Source organism: Mytilus trossulus, chromosome 11 (genome assembly GCF_036588685.1).
Source record: "Mytilus trossulus isolate FHL-02 chromosome 11, PNRI_Mtr1.1.1.hap1, whole genome shotgun sequence".
Lineage (NCBI taxonomy): Eukaryota > Metazoa > Mollusca > Bivalvia > Mytilida > Mytilidae > Mytilus > Mytilus trossulus.
In genome coordinates, this window is record NC_086383.1 from 51,729,784 (window position 1) to 51,752,428 (window position 22,645).

At 32.7% G+C, this 22,645-nt stretch overlaps 1 protein-coding gene across 1 annotated transcript in view; it reads left to right on the forward strand.

Moving 5' to 3' along the window:
- Window positions 1-22,347, forward strand: part of LOC134690147 (uncharacterized) — a 59,612-nt gene extending 37,265 nt beyond the window's left edge. The window contains exons 10-14 of the mRNA XM_063550124.1: window positions 102-860; window positions 6,070-6,257; window positions 15,769-17,004; window positions 18,332-18,808; window positions 22,267-22,347. Coding sequence (XP_063406194.1) covers window positions 102-860; window positions 6,070-6,257; window positions 15,769-17,004; window positions 18,332-18,808; window positions 22,267-22,281 — 2,675 coding nt within the window. The 3' untranslated portion in view covers window positions 22,282-22,347. The remainder of the gene's footprint in view (window positions 1-101; window positions 861-6,069; window positions 6,258-15,768; window positions 17,005-18,331; window positions 18,809-22,266) is intronic.
- Window positions 22,348-22,645: the final 298 nt, after the last annotated feature.

Sequence of the window (22,645 nt, forward strand, 5' to 3'; positions counted from 1 at the left end):
TAAATAGAATGTGTCTATATTCTTATTTCTTGTTTATTTCGTATTTATCTTCTTTAACACATTGTAAGGAAAACAAAATAATTTTAGTATCCTAATAATAGGCAACTATGAAGAAAATACACTGTATACAAGATTGTTGAAACCATACGAAGAAAAACTAGCCAGTGATGAAAAAGCAAAAATTGAAGCAGCAGATAACAAGAGCATTACGGACACCACTACAACAAATTATGATGAATTAAAGGAATCAAGAACAGTTTTTAAGCAGTCTGAAAAACTTAAACCTTCAGTAGACACTGAATATAAACAAAAAACATTAGAAGACACTCCGGTTAAACAATCAGAAGGATCGCATAAAACTGGTAAAGAAAACACTCTAATAACAAATTTGAACAGACGTGTTGATGAATCAAATGAATCAGAGACAATATCTCAAGAACCTGAAAAAATAAAATCTCCAGAAGACACTGAAGATGATCCACCTGCAGACACTGAATCTCATGCCAAACTTCCTGTTGCCATTGAATTTCAAGCTTCAAATGTAGGAGCCATTGTATCTCAATTACAAACTGAACCCCCTGAAGGGATTGTTTCTCAATGTAAACCTCAAGTAACCGATAGTAATCATTATCAGCAGCAAAACTTATCATTAGAAAAAGAAAAAGCATATAAGGATATCAAAACCATGATGGAAAAATCTAATTTTGATTTACATGACAAAGATGAGTATGCCACATTCTTACTTTGGGATTTTGCTGGAGATGAAGAGTTCTACCATACCCATCAAACCTTTCTGTCTCCAGATGCAATTTATCTTGTGGTCACAAAACTCGATGAGGCTGAAAACAAAAATGCACAAGGTTAGTATGTATATGATATTTGATATTCTACAGGTTAATTATGTTTTAGTCTATTTTAGTCTATCACTTTTGAAGACATAGCGATGTACAAAGCTTTATATGTCGGAAGATAGGAGACCTGAATACTTCATAACATGTTTAAAAAAAAAGCTTTATCCACCTGTGTAATCTGTTCATTTTCCTTTACCTTATTTTCATAGTTTCAGTGACTGTCTAAAATCGTATCATTTTTTATTATGCCCCACCTACATGTACGAAAGTTGGGGATATTCTATTTTCCACTCTGTGCTTCTCTCTGTCCGTTTGTACATCTGTTTTCATATCAGATAAAAAATTTCAGATTAGGTAACTTTCCATGAAGAAGCTGTTACATCAACTTAAAACCTATACTGATGGACTTTAGAAATGCAACACACATTTTGGTAATTGTTTGAACCAAATCATAATTGATACTCATAAAACTACCATTTATGCTTTCCATACTTCCTTGTGATTAGAAAAATTCAATACCTGACTTACCTGAGGTTATTCAACATACCGGATTATTGAAGTCGCACGTATTTTAAAAGTGAAATTTGAAACCCATAAATGGTTTTTGGAAAATGACGCAGTCATTGTTCCATTACTGCCGACCTGAACTTCATTACATTTCGGTGTCATACCACCAATTAAAAGTCCCTATCTGTTCAACCAAATTTTGCAATTTTCACAGCTTTCTAAATATTTTACCTTAAGTTTAACTTCATAGAAACTAGGTATATCCTGAATTGTACAGTTGTCACCTTTCTGCATGCCAATTTTCAGTATACATTCTAAATCATATAAGAAAGAAGAGAGCTTCCGAAAGTAAAAATAACCCCTGGTTTTCTGAAAATCTTAAATTAGTATACCATGGAGTGTATTAATCCTCAATTTTAAATGCAAACTCTTAGACAGATAAAATTTGGCTCAAAATGGTCTTGATATATTTTTCTTTCAACAAAAGTTTCATTTCTGCAAATGTTTTGGTTAGTTTAGGTGAACAATGACATCAAATGCACTATTTTTTGTCCGAGTAGGCCTACTTTCACATACGTTCTAAATTTGAGGGAGTAATTGGTGGTATGACACCTAAAGAGACAAAAAAGTTGATTAGAAATCTTTTGTTTTGCTTTATTCTTAATCCTTAGTCAATTTGAAGTTAAAAACAGCCTTTCTGAGCATAATGCAACTTATATTAAAAATTTCACAGCTCAATTTAAACTGACTGTAATGTATGACTTTGATAGAAAATACTTGTAAATTTCATTTTTGGCTACAGGAACATAAACTTTCAATATCAAGATCAGTTTTTGCTTATTTTACCTTGTTTGTTCTACTACTTTAAAGACTTTCAACAGTTTTCGCAATGAATTTAGTAAAAAATCCAAGGTATTGAAGTGTCATGGAATATTGACCCCCCTTTTTTTCATCTGGTGTCAGTAAAGTACTACAAATTGATCAAAAGTGCAGTCATGGCCATTAAACTGTTTTTATTTACATCAGTTAATAAAATTTAAGATATAAAAATTTCATTTGGAATAATAAATGGTATTTTTGTGAGTTTCTGCAGTGTTTACATTAGGCTATGCTATCTTCCAAGTAAATCGTATGATGCAATGAAATAAGGGGTAAAAATCAAATAATTTCATTAAATCTGCATTACAAAAATTTTTTGGGGGTAGTAAATAACCTATGTTTTAATGTTTAACACCACAGATACAACTTTCTGTGCATTTATAACAATTTAGGACATTTTTTTTATATTAAAGCATATTGTCAGGGTGAGAAAAGCTAAAAATAGCACAAACTCAAGTTTTAGGCTCTAAATATGCAATATGTGACATTTTGCCCTCAAAAAGATTGAAATGTGCCTAGTATTATTTCAAAATATCAGTTAAGACAAAAAAAATCAATTGTTTTCTGAATTTGATGTTTCACCGCATTTCACCTAAAGGTGTCATACCACCAATTAAAAGTCCCTATCTGTTCAACCAAATTTTGCAATTTTCACAGCTTTCTAAATATTTTACCTTAAGTTTAACTTCATAGAAACTAGGTATATCCTGAATTGTACAGGTGTCACCTTTCTGCATGCCAATTTTCAGTATACATTCTAAATCATATAAGAAAGAAGAGAGCTTCCGAAAGGAGGTACCACTAAAAATAACCCCTGGTTTTCTGAAAATCTTAAATTAGTATACCATGGAGTGTATTAATCCTCAATTTTAAATGCAAACTCCTAGACAGATAAAATTTGGCTCAAAATGGTCTTGATATATTTCTCTTTCAACAAAAGTTTCATTTCTGCAAATTTTTTGGTTAGTTTAGGTGAACAATGACATCAAATGCGCTATTTTTTTGTCCGAGTAGGCCTACTTTCACATACGTTCTAAATTTGAGGGAGTACCTTTCTCTGCCTACCGCGCTTGGTTTCGTATTTACTATTTTCCATACAAACTGGAATCTGCTTGTGTTATCATTATGCATGATCATTGTGTAGTAATCAGCCAGGAACCAGTTTACACTCGGTTTCATATTTACTATTTTACAAACTAACTGGTTTCTGCTTGTATTCCACTACACTCGAACAAAGTGTTGTAGTTTGACGGGAACCAGTTTAGAATTTGTAAACTACAAAACGTAATCGGTCATTGTTCATTCCGTTTTGGTGTTTCATACCGACTTATATGGTTTGAATAAGCTTAAGACCCTTCAAACATTAATGTGATAGGTATATTAAAGACTGTTTTACAAAAGGATTGAACTGTTTTACTTTCAAAGTGGTACTATAGTGATATCTGTCATGTACGGATTTCCACTCTCACCGGTTAATTTCTTCTTTTACACGTGCTTTTGAAACTTCCTGTTTAAACATCGCAAGTTTTAAAATTGTTTTTTGAGTGAATTAAACTTATTTTAACAATCATGAAGCATTCCTGAGAATCATTTTAAAGCAGTTTCTTCTTCTCTTTGATGATGGAAAATAGGTTTTCTCAAGAAAATACCGCAAACGATCGCAGAGGAATTGAAACGTACAAGTCAAGTCGGCACCTGGTTAAATTGGCATCTAGTCAAATCGGCACCTATTTGACGTCAATTCGGCATCCAATAATATTTGTTATAATATTTTCTATTCAGTTAGTTAATTACTGTTACCAAGAACATATTGAATATGTTGTTGTGTATTTAGGTAAACAACGAAACGAAAGTGAATATGTTGTTGTGTATAAAGGTAAACAACGAAGCCCTTACCAAAGCTGTTGATTTAACAATTAGACAATTATTAAAATAAAATGGAAAACTATGAGTCCCTTTCAATAAATCAAACTTTCATGCCAAATAATTAGCAAATTTAATGTGTTTTTTCCAGTAAAGTTTAAACAGCATTAAACTAACAATCCTGTAAAATGCTCAACTGGTTAAAATAATGCAGAAAAATATCCAATATCTCATGTATTAGTCCAAATAATTATGACGTCTGGCAAGGTTATTTTATTTTTTTCTGGGACGCCTTCCTACGATGTTCGTAGGGAGGCGTCCCAGAAAAAAATTAACATAGCCTTGTGGTCATAGGATTGTGTTCCAGAATAAAATTAAAAAAGCATTGCCAGACGTAATAATTATTTGGACTACTCATATATATATATCATTAAAAATACACCAAAAAAGTCATTTAGTTGAGACAAATAAATACATACAAAATGTACATGAACACCCAAAAATGTGAAAGTTAGTATTTAACTGCTTAAATACTGAAAAGAATTCTGGCAACCCCTTTCTTATTTTTACCCTTTTTGCTTAAAATACTGTTAAAAATATATATTTAACATGGGTGACGAATTGACTATATCAGGTGTCGACTTAAACCAGGTGCTGATTTGTCCAGGTGCCAATTTAACTAGGTGCCGGTTTGACTAGAATTATTTGACAAATGTTTGAAATTATCTGAGTTTCATGAGACCTTTGATAACAGTAACAAAAAGATTATTTACTTAATATTTTGTGGGAGAAGGGGGTTCAGACTATGTGGTATCAGGTCTGTTTGCGCCCAATACATGTTCGCACCCAAGGTCCGTTCGCACTCTACTCATTCGCGCCCAATTTTAATTCAAATTCAAGTTGAATAATTGGAAAATCATGGTTGTTGTTTTAAATTGCTTTGGTGTAAATACTGAATGTATTTATAGCTTGGTATGAGTAAAACATTGAAGATTTTAAAGGAAAAACACAAAAGATTATTGTTTTTAACAGCTTGGTCCCTTTGATCTGAAACAACGAAACAATAAAACATAGAAACCAAAATATAGCAATCCACTGATATAACCAAAACATGATAAAATTTATTCAACACACAGAAAAAAAACATAGTCAGAATCTCACTTCATTTTGAAACAAGTCAATGAAACAAAGTTATAGCAATACACTTACCAAAACATGATTAAGAGTTATTCAACACAAAATAAAACATTGACAAAATACCACTTTATTTTATATAGCATGTTAAAAACATACCAAGTACGTAGCGAAGTTTTATGGAATTTTTCATTTCCGTTCCCTTACTTTAGCTTGCCTCAAACAAGGCATGTTCCTTGATAACGTTATATGCTATTGGGGGCATCATCTGTATCCCATGAACACATTCCCCATTCATGTTACCTACCATGGGAAATTGACCTCCCCTTTTTGTATGAGTGATTTTCAAGCTACATAAAGCTTTACAATAATGTATAATGTTCTAATAATTATCTAGAATGAAAAGAACAGGGGTTTCAATTTACCATAGCGGTATTTTGACCTCGGAGTCGAATTTCCATTGAATTCAAAATACCATCTGACACAGGCTATCTCCTCCTACAGGTCCTCAATGCTCTTCAACTTCGTACTTTATTTGGCCTTTCAATATTTTTTTTGGTTCGAGCGTCACTGATGAGTATTTTGTAGACGAAACTCATGTCTGGCGTAAATAAAAGATTTTGGTCCTGGTATCTATGATGATGTCCTATTGTCAGGGAGAAAGGCGGGGTGGCATTGTCCATATCTAGTTTTTGCTAATGTCAGGTTTTTTTGCTATTACTATAAGCAATATAGGTCAACTGTATATATGTTTGGAATGAGTTTTATGTGTTTTTATTCGTCTGAAAGCTTTGATCTGCAATGTGCATGCTGATGTGAAATCATTACTTTGTAGATATGTTTCAATTGTGGATGAACTCTATACATTGCTACTGTACACTTGAAGAACAGAAACATAAAGCTGAAAGAAGTAACACAGAAATGGAGGAAAATACTGAGCCAGGAAACACTAATATTCTTGGACCACCAGTGATTCTTATTGGTTCACATAAAGACAAAGTTCAATGTTCAAAGGAAGGAAAGGTATGTTATAATCATGTACACATAGGTATATGATATCAAGTTATCTAAATCAGGGGATGGGGAGACAATGATGTTTATGCCCCTGCAACTAAAAGTTGGGGGATATTATTTTATTATTTCATAAGTGAACAAATGCCCTTCTGTAGGAAAACTGGCAAACCTAGTCAATCAGGATCAGAAAATAACGTATCAACAATCAAACAAACAAACTGTTTGTCATCTATATTTGATGTTAAAATTGGAAGGTATTGGTGGTCTTCAGAAGAAATCCAACTGACATTGACCGTTCATAGTTCATTACATATAGGAAAGTGTTCGTAAGTAAGATATTAACCACAAGAGCACAAGCCAATCTTACAACCTTAACTATTGGCCATGTTGAAAACAATGCTCATTTAACTTGGCGTCTGTCGTTCGTTAAATTTTAAATGAAATCGTTTCGACTAAAACATTGAAACCACTAGGCCCATTAGAGCCACACTTGGCCACTATAATTATTGAGGTAGCTAGTTTAAAAAACAATGATATAAACACACATGTTCAGAATGTCTCGATCGGTCTACTGTCCATTTCGTCTTAAACCGTCAGAGAAGTTATGTATGAATTAATGTGATAACAATCACACTCAAAAGTTTAAGTATTAATTGAAATCACATCCACCATGTTGTCAATCTAAAGTGACAACAGTTACTTTCTTTTTTGAAAAGGTGTTTTAGTATAGCCATTGTAAAACGCAGCCTATAAAACTACTTGTATACTCAACTTCTGATCTCACTACTATACATTGTGTATATATACCTATAGATACTTTTGATCTACAAAGTGTTCTGTAAAATATGTCTTTAACGTGAATGATATAGGATTTATAATTTGTATTTTTGTCTCGCCTACGACAAAAGTCGTGGAAAGTGAGACATACGGATTGCTTTGACGGTGACGACGGCTGTGGCGACGACGTCAACGTCTACGACTGTTAAGTTTTCTGCTTAGTTTGATAGGAACTCCTTGTGATAGATCATTGATATTTATAATAAATTTGCATTACTGTCAATACAATCTTCTTATGGTCATGGTCAAGTGAATTTGAATTATTAGTAATCTTAACTGTTACGTTTTCTGCTTAAGTTACCCTACTAAGTAGATATAGGAAGATGTGGTGTGAGTGCCAATGAGACAACTCTCCATCCAAATAAAAATTAAAAAATTAAACCATTATAGGTTAAAGTACGGCCTTCAACACGGAGCCTTGGCTCACACCGAACAACAAGCTATAAAGGGCTATAAAGATCTACTTGTGAAAGATCTATAACAGTTGTAATTATATAAAATATAAATCATAAAACGTTGTGGCAGGCAATGCTGACCCAAAACAAGACAGTTGTAATTATATGAAATAAAAATCATAAAATGTTGTTGCAGGCAAGGCTGACCCAAAACAAGGCAGTTGTAATAATATGAAATAAAAATCATAAAATGTTGTTGCAGGCAAGGCTGACCCAAAACAAGGCAGTTGTAATTATATGAAATAAAAATCATAAAATGTTGTTGCAGGCAAGGCTGACCCAAAACAAGACAGTTGTAATTATATGAAATAAAAATCATATTAAATGTTGTTGCAGGCAAGGCTGACCCAAAACAAGGCAGTTGTAATTATATGAAATAAAGATCATAAAATGTTGTTGCAGGCATGGCTGACCCAAAACAAGGCAGTTGTAATTATATGAAATAAAAATCATAAAATGTTGTTGCAGGCAAGGCTGACCCAAAACAAGACAGTTGTAATTATATGAAATAAAAATCATATTAAATGTTGTTGCAGGCAAGGCTGACCCAAAACAAGGCAGTTGTAATTATATGAAATAAAGATCATAAAATATCTTCGCAGGCAATGCTGACCCAAAACAAGACAGTTGTAATGATATGAATTAAAGATCATATAATGTTTTGGCAGACAATGCTGACCAAAAACAAGACAGTTGTAATTATATGAAATAAAAATCATTTTAACGAACGTAATCAATGCATCACTGGGAAATTATTGTGTCAGGGATTTCGATACCATAAATTACTTAAAACTTTTACTAAATTCTTTCATAGATACAAAGATTTGATTACTAAATTTGGCTGTACCTGTAGAAAATTTATTAAAAATAGTATTTCACATCCTAAATTTTACGGTAATATTGTACTTAAAGCGAGGAAATCACTATGTGATCCATGTAAACTCAACGAACCTTTAAACAAACTTATAAGTAAGGGTAATCGTACCAATATTGTAATTAGATCTCTGAATATAGTTTACATTGGCACTTATATCGATTTTGTCATTACCAAATTAAAACATAACTAATTTATATCTTCTTTTGAGGCGGGATGTATAAACACACACAGGTTAATTTTTATCTCTAAAAAGTCACTCCTCACTATCCTACTACCTGTCGATACATTTATTTAAGGCATGGCACAAGTCATGTCTTCTCTGACGGTTTATGACGTTAAAATACTAAATCCCTGGAAGGTGTTTTAGTTGATTTTAGTCTCTGATGCATGATTTTTTATAATTTATTCTTTTTGGCTTTTGAAAAGCTGTCAGTACTTGCGAGTACTCTCAAATCGCATTTTCTTGTTAATTCGACCTGTTGATACTGTTTATAATGTTTTTTTGTTTTTTTATATTAATATGGATCTTGTCTACATACTAGCTTTGATTATTTGGAACATTTACTAATTTTCACTTCTTCGTACTACATTTGTATGAACATCAAGATTATTCTCCTTAAATCTGTACGGGGAAGTTTTAGCTAGCTCTAATTGTATAGTTTTATTGTTGATTTTCACCGCAATTTTATCCATTGTTAAAATATGTATTTATATGACATATCTTTCTTGGTGTTCCTAAGTATTGGAAGAATTCTATACACATATTGTAAACAGCAATAATGTTCAACAAAGTAAGATCTACAAATAAGTCAAATGACCAATATTGTCAATAGACCCCTTAAGGAGTTATTGCCCTTTAAAGTCAATTTTTAACAATTTTTCGTAAATTTTTGTTATCTTTTACAAAAATCTTCTCCTCTGAAACTACATGGCCAAATTTAACCAAACTTGGCTACAATCATCATTCGGGTATTTAATTAAAAAAATGTGTCCGATGAACCCCGCCAGCCAACCAACATGGCCGACATGGCTAAAAATAGATCATAGGGGTAAAATGCATTCCTTGGTTTATACCCCTGAAACTAAAGCATATAGAGCAAATCTGACATGGGGGTGAAAATGTTCATCAGTTTAGGTTCTATCTGCCCAGAAATTTTTAGACGAATCAGACAAGACGTTTTTTGGTTGCTGCCCCTGGATTGGTAATTTTAAGGAAATTTTGCAGTTTTTGGTTATTATTTTGAATATTATTATAGATAGATATAAACTGTTAAAGTCATAAGAAACCTCAAGTTAAAAAAAAATATACATATGTTTTTTATAACTAAATGGATAGTTTTCATTATACAACTTATGTACATATACTTTTTTCTGCGGAAAATTCTTTAATTTGTCCACATTTAGGAGAAGTTTACTTATTTGTTATTGCTTGCTTCCAGGAAGCAATTCGCCGACATATTTTCCGTATGCATAGTGACCCGAGTGTAACCCTCCTCGTAAAAATCCGGTGACCACAATACGCATGTATCTGTCATTAAAATAAACAAATATCTGATTATACATGTTAAACACGTGCTCACTACCCATGCTTTTTGTGATTTGTTTACTATAAGGTGACAATCGGTAAAACTCGGCTTCATAACACGGCATTTGATGAGCAGCCATATTTGTTAAATCATAACAAACAGAGAGAAAAAAAATTGACGATTATATGATATATTTGCTAAAATAATGATAAAATCGTGCACAGAGGACTAAGTTTATGATGTATACATGCATTAGTTCAAGAATTGGACAAACATTATTTTTCACCACTCACTCGTTTCATATGACTTTAACAGCAATAATGCTCAACAAAGTAAGATCTACAAATAAGTCAATGACCAAAATTGTCAATTGAAGCCTAAGGAGTTATTGCCCTTTATAGTCAATTTTTAACAGTTTTTTTCGTAAATTTTTGCAATCTTTTACAAAAATCTTTTACACTTAAACTCCTGGGCAAAATAGCATTAAACTTTAACCCACAATTGTCAATATGTTATCTTGATTGAAAAATATATCCGATGACCCTGTCATCCAACCAACATTGCCGACATGGCTAAAAATAGAACATAGGGATATACTATACAAGTCTAAGGGAAAATTAAAAAAAAATAAAAAAATCATATGGTCACAATTGAAAACTAATTTAAATAATGATAAGGGGTCTTCAGTAACTATTGTAAGTCTACTAGTGGGACGACCTATTTTTAATTAACTACTGGGCAAAATTAAACCAAACTTTGCCTCAATCATAATATTAGGGTATATAATACTATTTTTTATGACATAAACCTTATTTTACATGATTTCCAAAACCACAGGAGATACAGATGTCGACACAGGCTCTGTAGAGCCTCTAGTTTATGGGCTTTATTGTTATTTCAAAATATATTGCTATATATGTTAGATAATATATTGGAATAGTTGCGATAACATTTACTATGAGTTTTATCCCCTGGAAGGTAAAAAAGCAAGATTTACTGTAATATAACTTATTGCCAATACATGGTTAAGAGACCAAAGGTCTTATGATATGAGGTATTTGCTTGATGACCTTGATGACCTTGAAATTGAAGTCAAGGTCTTTAGTGACTTTGGCGTTCTATTTGTTTACTCTTGCTTTAACTTCATATTTATACATTATAAAACCATGGGACTTTTGTATTAATTAGTTGCATATGACCTTGAAAACTCCAAACAGACAGTAGCTATTTTTTGTACGTATTTAAGGTAAATAATATAGAACCATATTTTTTGGGGGGGAATCAATGTCAAGTGAACTATAATATAATACCATAAGTGATTTTTTTCAAACCAGAAGTAACAAATTATTTCCCTCATTTCAAACAAAAGTGTGTAGAACGATATATTTCAATATATATAAGACTTTAAAGAATGGGTTGAAAACAAAAGTAAAGCTTCTAACCGCGTGTTTTTGCAATATTGAATTGTAGTCTAAGGCAGATGTTAGAATGGTGATGTTGCACGTTTTGAATGATGCACTGTAAATGTAACATTTAATGTCAGAACATGGCATTTATATCGAATGTTTGAAGTTTAATTTCATTTTTATGCTAGTCAAAGTTTGATGCCCAATATACATTACTTGTGTTTGTTGAAGTGTCTAAAGAGATTGAAGACGAGAACAAATTTCCGGCAGACTCAAATATTTTTCGAAACCCAATATACATTTTTCTAATAATTTAGCTTAACTCTTTTTCATGTATGGCCACACAAGAACCCCAATGTCTGCCTTTTTGTACAAATTAGTAATTGTATGCTCTGCAATCATGCAAATATTCTAGTACATTATGAAAGTGACGCTTATATGTTCCTTACAAATTGAAATATATTTTGCCAACAGGTCTTGGAAGAAAATGAAAATACCCTGTATGTACATTGAAAAAAATGTGCTCATCCTCTACATGCTCTAAGACAATAAAAAAAATATGTAGAGGGGAAGTAATATGAGGACTTGAAGTGACAAAATAATTGAGTAGATAGAAAGTGCTTTTTCATCCCTCCTGCACTATTCTGAATTATACTTCTCAATAATAAAGATTATGCAGGAGATAAAATTTAAGAATAAGTGATAGAGATTTCTAATGGACAGGGCAGAGGTTTGAAACAAAAAGTAGGATCCTAGTTTGAATTGTTCTTGATGCTTGACTAAACAATTTATAATAAGTTGATTTTTGTCTCGCCTTGACGGAGGCAAAAAGCGAGACATAGGTATACTGTTTCCGGTGGCGGCGGCAGCGGCGTCGTCAACAATGTATTAGTTTGTGATTAGGTCTAGTTAATATGATGAACAACAAGAGGTAGGTCAATCTTATTTGGTATGCAGTTGCATTAGCATTGGCACATCTCATTTCCATGGAGATTATTTGGCCCTGCCCCCTCAGTCATGGTCTATTGACTTTGAAACTTTTGCTCATCTTACATGTATTAGTTTGTGATTATGTCAGTTCAAGGTGAACCCTTAATGGCAGGCCAATGTTAATTGGTATTCAGTTATATAAGCATTTATAGCACATTTCATTTCCATGGAGAATATTTGGCCCGCCACCTCCATCATGGTCTATCGACTTTGAAACTTTTGCTTAGTTTACATGTATTAGTTTGTGATTAGATCAGTTTAAGATGAACTGCTAATGTTAAGTCAATGATATAAATTTGGTATGCAAATTTATTGGCATTTGCAAGAATCATTTTCATGGAGATTATATTGGCCCATCCCTCAAGTTCATGGACTTTGAAACTTTAACATAGTTTTCAAGTTAATGTTAATGTTTGTGTTTAGGTTTGTTTAAACAGGTCAGGACCACTACCTTATATGGAAATGCATAAATTAGCATACTTATGTTCTCGCACATGTAATTGTTTATTTACATGTGACGCAATTTATTTTTACCTAGGTTTTTGACCAATCCACTAAATGAGTCACAATGCATGATGGACTACTACGTGTTTACAATCAACCAAGAACACATGTTATTTACTGAAATACAACACATTTTTTCGTGCAATGCGGGATTCACAATTTCGCTTAGTTTTTCATTTTGTGTATCCTTATTTATAGTTCATGATATAAAGTATTACTTCCATGCTCAGATTAACGAAGAGTTGTTTCTATGCGAAGAAAAAAGGGTTTGAATAACCCGATATATAGCCATTAACATGTTTGATGATGGCACAGATATTTCATGTATTTGTCCACCAGACAACAACGAAACAACAGCGAGAAAACACAATTACCCATATGACAACTTACTAGTGTAAATAAAGTAAGCCGTCGATAACAGCTGGTGCTGATATTCATGGGTACAGCAATTTTTGTATAGATAATTAAAGGCTAATGTGTGATCCTTCAATTTTGTGTTCGTAAAAAAGGCGAAGAGGTATTCACAATACATCGCAGTGTTAACAAAATCTATAAGTATTTATTTTTTTCACATTTCAGTATATGGGACTTCCAAACTGTTCCCTTTGTTTTGAAGGTAGTAAAGGTCAGCAACTGTAGTTTCAGTTTTCATTTTTTAACGGTCTCGGACATTTGCCAAACTGAATAAAATCATTACAGCTGATTTCTTATACCTGCAAAGTAAAACTTTAGTTGGCTTGCTTGCTTTGATTGTATAGTTGTTTATACAAGCTTTGAAAATAAGATCGACATCTTTAAACAATATACATGTATAGACATAGTTTAACTTGTATATTTTATATTTTGTACAATATACAAACAAAGCAAGCAAGCTAACCAAAGTTTTGCTCTACATGCATTAGGAAATAAGCTGTTATGATGTTATCCATGTGTATGTGCGACAAGGTGGAAAATTTGATATGTTTTGTGAAAATTGCAGCGTTGGCTCAATAATAAAATAAAAGAAGATGTGGTATGATTGCCAATGAAACAGCTTTCCACAGGAGACCAACATGACACAGAAACTAACATTTATAGATCACCGTACGGCCTTCAACAATGAGCAAAGCCCATACCGCATAGTCAGCTATAAAAGGCCCCGATATAACAATGTAAATCAATTCAAACGAGAAAACTAACGGCCTTAATTATATATAAAAAATGAACAAAAACAAATATGTAACACATAAACAAACGACAACCACTGAAATACAGGCTCATATACAATTTATTTTTTATGGGATAGTTTTTTTCTCCTTTTATATATTTAATTGGGCCGTTGTGGTTGTTTTTTTTTGTAAATTGTTTTACACATTCAAGTAATTTTTGGGTCATTTATGGCTTACTTTTCAGCATTGAACCTATGACTGCTTACTTTACTAGATTATTTTTTTGTTGGAAAGATGTCTCATTTAGCACTCATACCTCATCTTCTTATTTCTATATACAAAGCACGTTTTAGAAGGAAAAAAAATAGGTAATATGGCACCCACTATGATCCAGAGACTTTTAATATTGGAGATATTTTGTGATAAAACTAGCAACAAACGGATGTTATCGATTGTTGAAACTATAAAAAAAATGTATTGAGCTATATACCGTACCCGCTCAGTGGCGTATCCAGGGGGCGGGGGTTCCGGGTTATGGACCCCACTTTTTTTGAAGGATCAGTGCATTTGAATGGGGACATGTAGTTGGAACCCCCTCCCCTTTTGTCAAGGGTTAGGACCCGCCTTTTTGAAACGGCTGGATCCGCCCCTGCTGATTTCATAACACCTATTTTTAGCATAATGAATATTATGATGTTCTTATTTTTAGTTCAGGTCTTGATAAAAAAAAATACACATTCAGTACAAAAAGAAGTGTTTCAATAAAAGTTTTCGTGTTTTTCTAGGCAGAAATGATTTTGGAATGACATAATATCGGTTTTAAAGATCTCAAATGATTTTCTTACTGGACAGTGGTCACTTCACTGGATATTTCACTGTTTCATGTCTTGAAATTAATGTAGGTTCAATTCATAACAATGCACAAAACCGGTTCCACTACTTTTGCAAGGCGAAAAAGAAAGTCGAATCGTGAAGCCAGTTAGCAATATTTGTTTAATCTGAGCATGCAAATTGAGGATTACGTTATATATTTTACATTAAATATATTTGCAGAATAAACACATTGGTAATGAGAGTCCCAGACAATATATTAGTTGACTGTTTTCCCACTAATTCCTTGTGTTTTAAGTAGTAGTTTACTCGTAGTAGCCCACAATGCATTGTAGTTCATTGAGTCGATTGGTCAGTTTTTCCAAGCCATATTGGCCTTGTGTTTTGGAAATTACTATGCAAATATATTCTGACGTCAGAAAATCTAGAGTTCTCGACCTGTTAAAGGGAACGACTTGTAATAGGTCAATGGTATTTGGTATGCAGTTGTATTATCATTGGCACATCTCATCTATGTGGTGATTGTTTAGCCATGTACCTCAGTCAAGGTTCATTGACTTTGAATACTTGCATAACTTACATGTATGTAACATGTTAAAGTATTGTTATTTTAATTTCAACATTTGCATCATCAAAATTACAAAAAGGCGAGACATATTTCTGTGATAACAGTTTATTGGTTATAGAAGAACAAAAATGGTAATCATTTTAGGTTAAATTAGATAATCAGTATAATTTTATAATGTTATATATTTGCATATCTTTGGTTTTGTAAATATGAAACAAGGATGGCAGTTCTGGTTTAATGGTAAACTTGAAAATTCCTTATATCGGTTAACCACATAATAAAATTGTGATCTGCATGATAATGATATATTGACATAGTTTCCATTGTCTTGTTGCAACATTTTCACAGACTAGTAAAAGACAATATTCTATTTTATAGATTGAGAATGCATGTAAGGATCACCTTGATAGATTTGTCGACGACATTTCAGATGATGCATGTGGACATATAAGGAAAGAATACTTCATTTCAAATACTGAGGATGATGATAAAGTGTTTAGGCAGATGCGACAAGATATCATCAACTTAGCAAAAACAATGTCGATTTGGAATAAACGCTATCCATTAAAATTTATTCAGATGGAAAAGTGTCTTCAAGAGAAAAAGAAGGAGTTGCAAATTCCTATTATGGCTCTTCGTGAAATTCAACACATCTCTACTAAAATGCCAAAGCCATTAAATGAAGATGAACTCAGATTGTTTCTGGAATTTCACCATGAGATCAGAGCATTGGTTTATTTTAAGGATCTTCCTGATTTTATCATTTTAGATACACAGTGGTTGTCTGATGCTTTTAAATGTATAGTCACAGCAGAGAAATTTCAGTTAGATGTAAGCAGACATAGAATGAAGGGAAAATTGAAGGATTTAAATGTCAGAGGAATATTACATAGCGATGTTTTAGAAGGTATCTTTAAAGATGAAAACAACATTTTGTATAAACAAGATCAACATAAAGATGATATCCTGAATATTATGGAGAAATTCGATATTATCATACCCCCACCTAGAGAGAGTCTTGATGAAAAGGATTGCTACTATGTACCTTGCATGGTCAAATCAAAACCAGAAAAGGACATATATGAGATGTTCAATGTGACCAACGATAACTGTAAGAAATCCACCTGGTTATGTTTCAAGTTTATGTTTCTCCCACCACATCTTATTAATCACTTGATTGCTTCACTGAGCCGGATGTTTAAAATTGCAGAGTTCGATGCCACTGAACAAAAGAAAGGTCAAATTGCTCTTTTCAGAGGTACTGTTGTCTTTGAATTGCACAAGAGTACAAAACTGAGAAAACTTATTTTAATGACATGTCCCAATTTTATTCAGATTCAGATTTTGGAATTCAAAAAAGAAATTAAAAGAGGTATGTACAAAGACATTGCTGCCTTCGTGACAGAGGAAATAGTCAAGATAATAAGTAGAAGATTCAAGATGTCAAATGTAAAATTTGAGAAAAAGTGGAAATGTGGTCTTAAAAAACCAGAGTCTGTTACAGGGTTGAATGATTTTAGTGAAAAACAAATTATAAAATATCATTGTGAGAAATGTCAAGCAACCCACAAGTTCACTGATGAATGGTCAGATCTACAAAATGAATCGCTATGTGTAAGTGAAAAATATAAATATAACATATATAGAAACATTTGATTGTTATTCTCTATCTGGTGAAACTCATGAAAGGCACCATTTATGTGTTTAATTAGCATTAGACGGTAGTGGTTGTTATTCTCTCTACATGTATCTAGAGAAACTCTGACATGAAAAAAAATATATATAAGCATTAGACCCCAGTTACTTCCTAAAAAAAAGATTTTGCCCATTTTTTCTAAATCAACCAACTACAATACAGTTCACTAAAATAATAATATAAAAAACATAGGCCACCAATGAGTTAATTTCAGTTTTAACGTAAATACATGAATTTGACGCTGGAAAGGGGGAGATAATTATGTTCTATATACAAGTAAATAAAAATAAAGTACGTTCTATATACAAGGACATGAAATAAAGTACGTCATCTAGAGCCACATAGGAATATGCATGAATAACAATACTTGTCATCTATCATATACTTATTAGAACTGCGTGTAATGGTTTTAACTTTTGAAAAAAGGACTAAAATATCGTCCTCCATATAAAAATAGATTGGAAACAGTGTCGCCAGGTCACAAAAGACGCTCTTTCATCGTATTGTAAAAATTGGTGTAAACGGAAAAAAAATCTTATTTAATAAATGCTGTGGATATTCGAATATCATATTTTGAAAATAATTCAGAAATAAATAAAAGAGAACATAATCAACTATTTCTATAATAAGAAACAAACTTTATGAACTTTCAAAGCTGTTTGTTTTTGTACTGGCCGACACAGCAGCCAACAAAGACCTAAAACAAAGAAAGGACCCAGGAATAGTTATTATTTGAGGGACCATACTGTGTTCATTGTGTTAAATCAACAGGTTTTTTTGCTAGAAGTGAATTATATTTATAGTATTTCAATATGTAAAACTCGTGTTTTTTTTTCTGATTTCGAAAAAATATCTGTACTGACACATGTGACACATATTATCCCAAACATATTTTTTTTAATTCGGAGTATTTAGAAACAATGGCTGTAGTTGTATGTAATGAATTATATGCCATCTTTCTATGTATCTTCTGTTTGTGAAAAAAAGGTTACTTTAACCGGTGATTTTTATCTGATCAAAATTATCACTATAATTAAGGTGACTAAATCAGCAGAAAGAAAGACACTTGTACATTGCTTCGTCAATTGATAATGAATGTACTGTGGAAAAAAAATAGTTGAATAATCTTATTAAATTTATTTTGAATGATTGATAGAACTAAATAAAACTAGTATATGAATCGATTTCTGTATTAAGCATCACTGAACACCATTTTTCTTACTTATACTATTAACTTCCTTTCAGATCACCAAGGAAGAGTTTAATTTTACAAAAATGGGAATGATTGTGCTTAATATTCTTGCTGATGTTTTATATGATTTACTCAAACAGTATAGACCAAACCTGCCTCCGAGGAGTGACTGTGATATAACATACTTGTACAGTGAGCACAGGAAACTTAATAAACATATTCCTAGTAATTCAAGCCATCGGAGATGTCCTCCCGGACCATGGGGAGGGACTTGGCTAGATATTCAGAATACAGATATAGCTATTGGAGATGATATTGAGCGCATACGACTTACAAGAAATGAACTGCAACACTCTAAAACATTTAATCTCGATGATAATCGTTTTAGTGATTTATGCAATATCATTGGTCATCTTTTGAAACGTTTTGATAAAAATATCAAACCAGTAAGTCGATATACAGATCGACTAAATGAAACATTAGCTAAAACTTGCTCTGAGGAGGAAGTTATATCATTTGAAAACGACTTGGTAAGTATGCCATATAGAGTCAATTTCCAACATGTTTCCAAGCCATGTAAACAGTCTGTACAAAGTGAGGAAGTATTTTGGCATATTTTAATGCATTTTTGCTCGTTACGGATATTGACTGTTTTTTCAAACTTATCCTTCAAAAGCAAATGCATATGTATATAGCATTATCATGGTTATGTGATTTGGTATGATTTTAAGTTCAATGTGATAGATGCATTCACCAAACTTATTTTATTTAGTGAGAAGACATCATCTATATAGCGAAACATGAAGATAAAGGATACTCCTAGCTTTTTAACATTTGTCTTAGAAGCTACTGTACAATATGCCTAAGTTATAGTGCATTAATCTCAATATTAAGGGGGGAAATAATGACTGAAAGCAGTGTTCCTTGGTTGCTGTCTGTCCTTTCTTATTTTTGTTTATTGTTGCGTCATAAATTAAAATCAGGCCGTTGATTTTCTCACATTTTTCTCACATTTGTCCTATCAGGTAGGATCCTTTAATTTAAACAGTATTTATTATTGAAAATTATAACTAGAGGCTCTAAAGAGCCTGTGTCGCTCACCTTGGTCTATGTGAATATTAAACAAAGGAAGCAGATGGATTCATGACAAAATTGTGTTTTGGTGATGGTGATGTGTTTGTAAATCTTACTTTACTAAACAGTCTTGCTGCTTACAATTATTTCTATCTATAATGAACTTGGCCCAGTAGTTTCAGTGGAAAATGTTAATAAAAATTTACAAATTTTATGAAAATTGTTAAAAATTGACTATAAAGGACAATTGCTCCTTAGTGGGTCAATTAATCATTTTCAGATTTGCTCTAATTGCTTTGTTTTTTGAGTTATAAGCCAAAAACTGCATTTTACCCCCATATTCTATTTTTAGCCGTGGCGGCCATCTTGGTTGGTTGACCGGGTCACGCCACACATTTTTTAAACTAGAAACCCAAAAGATGATTGTGGCCAAGTTTGGATTTATTTGGCCAAGTAGTTTCAGGGGAGAAGATTTTTGTAAAAGATAACTAAGATTTACGAAAAATGGTTAAAAATTTACTATAAAGGGCAATAACTCCTAAAGGGGTCAACTGACCATTTCGGTCATGTTGACTTATTTGTAAATCTTACTTTGCTGAACATAATTGCTGTTTACAGTCTATCTCTATCTATAATAATATTCAAGATAATAACCAAAAACAGCAAAATTTCCTCAAAATTACTAATTCAGGGGCAGCAACCCAACAACGGGTTGTCCGATTCGTCTGAAAGTTTCAGGGCAGATAGATCTTGACCTGATAAACATTTTTACCCAATGTCAGATTTCCACTAAATGCTTTGGTTTTTGAGTTATAAGCCAAAAATTGTATTTTACTCCTATGCTCTATTTTTAGCCGTGGTGGCCATCTTGGTTGGTTGACCGGGTCACGCCACACATTTTTTAAACTAGATACCCCAAAGATGATTGTGGCCAAGATTGGATTAATTTGGCCAAGTAGTTTCAGAGGAGAAGATTTTTGTAAAAGATAACTAAGATTTACGAAAAATGGTTAAAAATTGACTATAAAGGGCAATAACTCTTAAAGGGGTCAACTGACCATTTCGGTCATGTTGACTTATTTGTAAATCTTACTTTGCTGAACATAATTGCTGTTTACAGTTTATCTCTATCTATAATAATATTCAAGATAATAACCAAAAACAGCAAAATTTCCTCAAAATTACAAACTCAGGGGCAGCAACCCAACAACGGATTGTCTGATTCATCTGAAAATTTCAGGGCAGATAGATCTTGACCTGATTAACATTTTTACCCCATGTCAGATTTCCCCTAAATGCTTTGGTTTTTGAGTTATAAGCCAAAAACTGCATTTTACCCCTATGTTCTATTTTTAGCCGTGGCGGCCATCTTGGTTGATTGACCAGGTCACGCCACACATTTTTTAAACTAGATACCCCAATGATGATTGTGGCGAAGTTTGGTTCAATTTGGCCCAGTAGTTTCAGAGGAGAAGATTTTTGTAAAAGTTAACAACGACGACGGACGCAAAGTGATGGGAAAAGCTCACTTGGCCCTTCGGGCCAGGTGAGCTAAAAATGAATCAGTCAGTACAATGTCACATAGGCAGCCAAAAAACTTTAATAAATGTATATTCCGAACTGGACCTTCATAGCTGACTGTATGGTATTGGTATTGTTCATTATTAAAAACTATAGCAAGCTAGAAATATAGTTGATTATGCTCACGCCATTCAGTTGAAAGTTGTCTCATTTGCAATCATACAATTATAAATACTGTTAACCTATTTAAACCGACATGACAAATTTGAAGCAATGTCAGCGAGAACATTCATTCTAATAAGTCACTAATATTCTAAACACATCAGAAAAATGTCTACATTCACCTCAAAAGCTAACCAAAACCTTTAAACAGACTTATTCAAAAGGGTTATAGATACGATAGTGTTGTCAGAACATTAAAGATGGTATATCTTGATATTAATATTGATTCACTCATAGGGTCTTTGCACCGGAAATAAACACATGTATTCTAAAACCAGTTGTTGGCATAATACGGGTTATGTTCTCATATATTTTATGATGGAATGATACTTAACCCCTAATTGAAGGGATTTTGTCTTTTGTTACCTATTCTGACATCGGACTCAGACTTCTTTTAAAGTGAGCTTTACTGTGAGTATTGTAATGTTTTTGTTTATTCTACATTGGCTAGATGTATTGGGTGAGGGTTGAGATCTAACAAAACTAGCCCTGCCGCTTTTTTGCGCCTGTCCAGATCAGGAGTATCTGGCCTTGATTGGTCTTGTATGATATTAATTCTAGTTGATTTATAAATTTTGTAGTTTGGTGTGACATCCATTTTTATTGAACTAGTACACATTTTGTTTGGGACCAGCTGAAGCCCTCTTCCGTGTGCGAGATTTTCTCACTGCGTTAAAGACCCATTGGTGGCGTTCGGCTGTTTTCAGCTCTTTGGTCGGGTTGTTGTCTCTTTGAAACATTCCCCATCACTCTTAATTTTATAATTGATTGCTTTGGTTATTTTGCGAGAAGAAAGGCCTGTCTTCACTGTATCGGATTTGCCTGTATGTTTGTTTGTTAGTAATTATACCTGGTGTTGCTTGTACTTTTAATCAAGATATCATTTTATGGGATAGCAATTTTATCAATGGTGATTTATGGAACATTTTTAATCTGCGTTTCAGTCTTTTTTTTTTATTATAATGAAGACTATTGACTTGTGTTACACATTCGGATATGTCATGTATGTTGGTTCTTTTTAAATTTTGTTTTAAGTTAGTTAAGCAATTCTTTATCAACAAAAGGCAATGTTATATTTGTCATTTGGTTGTTATCTCACTGGTGAAAACACAATAACATTATTATTGTTCATATTATGTCAACTTTTATCAGTAAAACTCTTTCATTTCAGTTGACATGGAACTGAGATATGATTTGCATTCAAGGCAATAATACAGAAAATGGTAGAAAAATTTACCGATGGCATTCCAGCGAGGTATATCAACAGGGACGATACCAAGCCTAATTATTTAACAATGCGCCATTGTATGAACAGAAAGAAAAAAAAACTATTTTTGTGATTTTATTTTTTTTCATGTCGCCAAATTACCCTTGTCCTTCATTATCCGTGGTATTAACGTCAAAACCCGTAGTCAAACCGTTGTGCATCCGTATCGGATCCGTATCTGACTACGGAAACTGCATTTCCGGGATCATTCGTGAGATTTATTCCGTAGTGGATCCGGCGAGGTGATACGTGAATCTGTGACCTAGGCATAAAAGTAATTTTT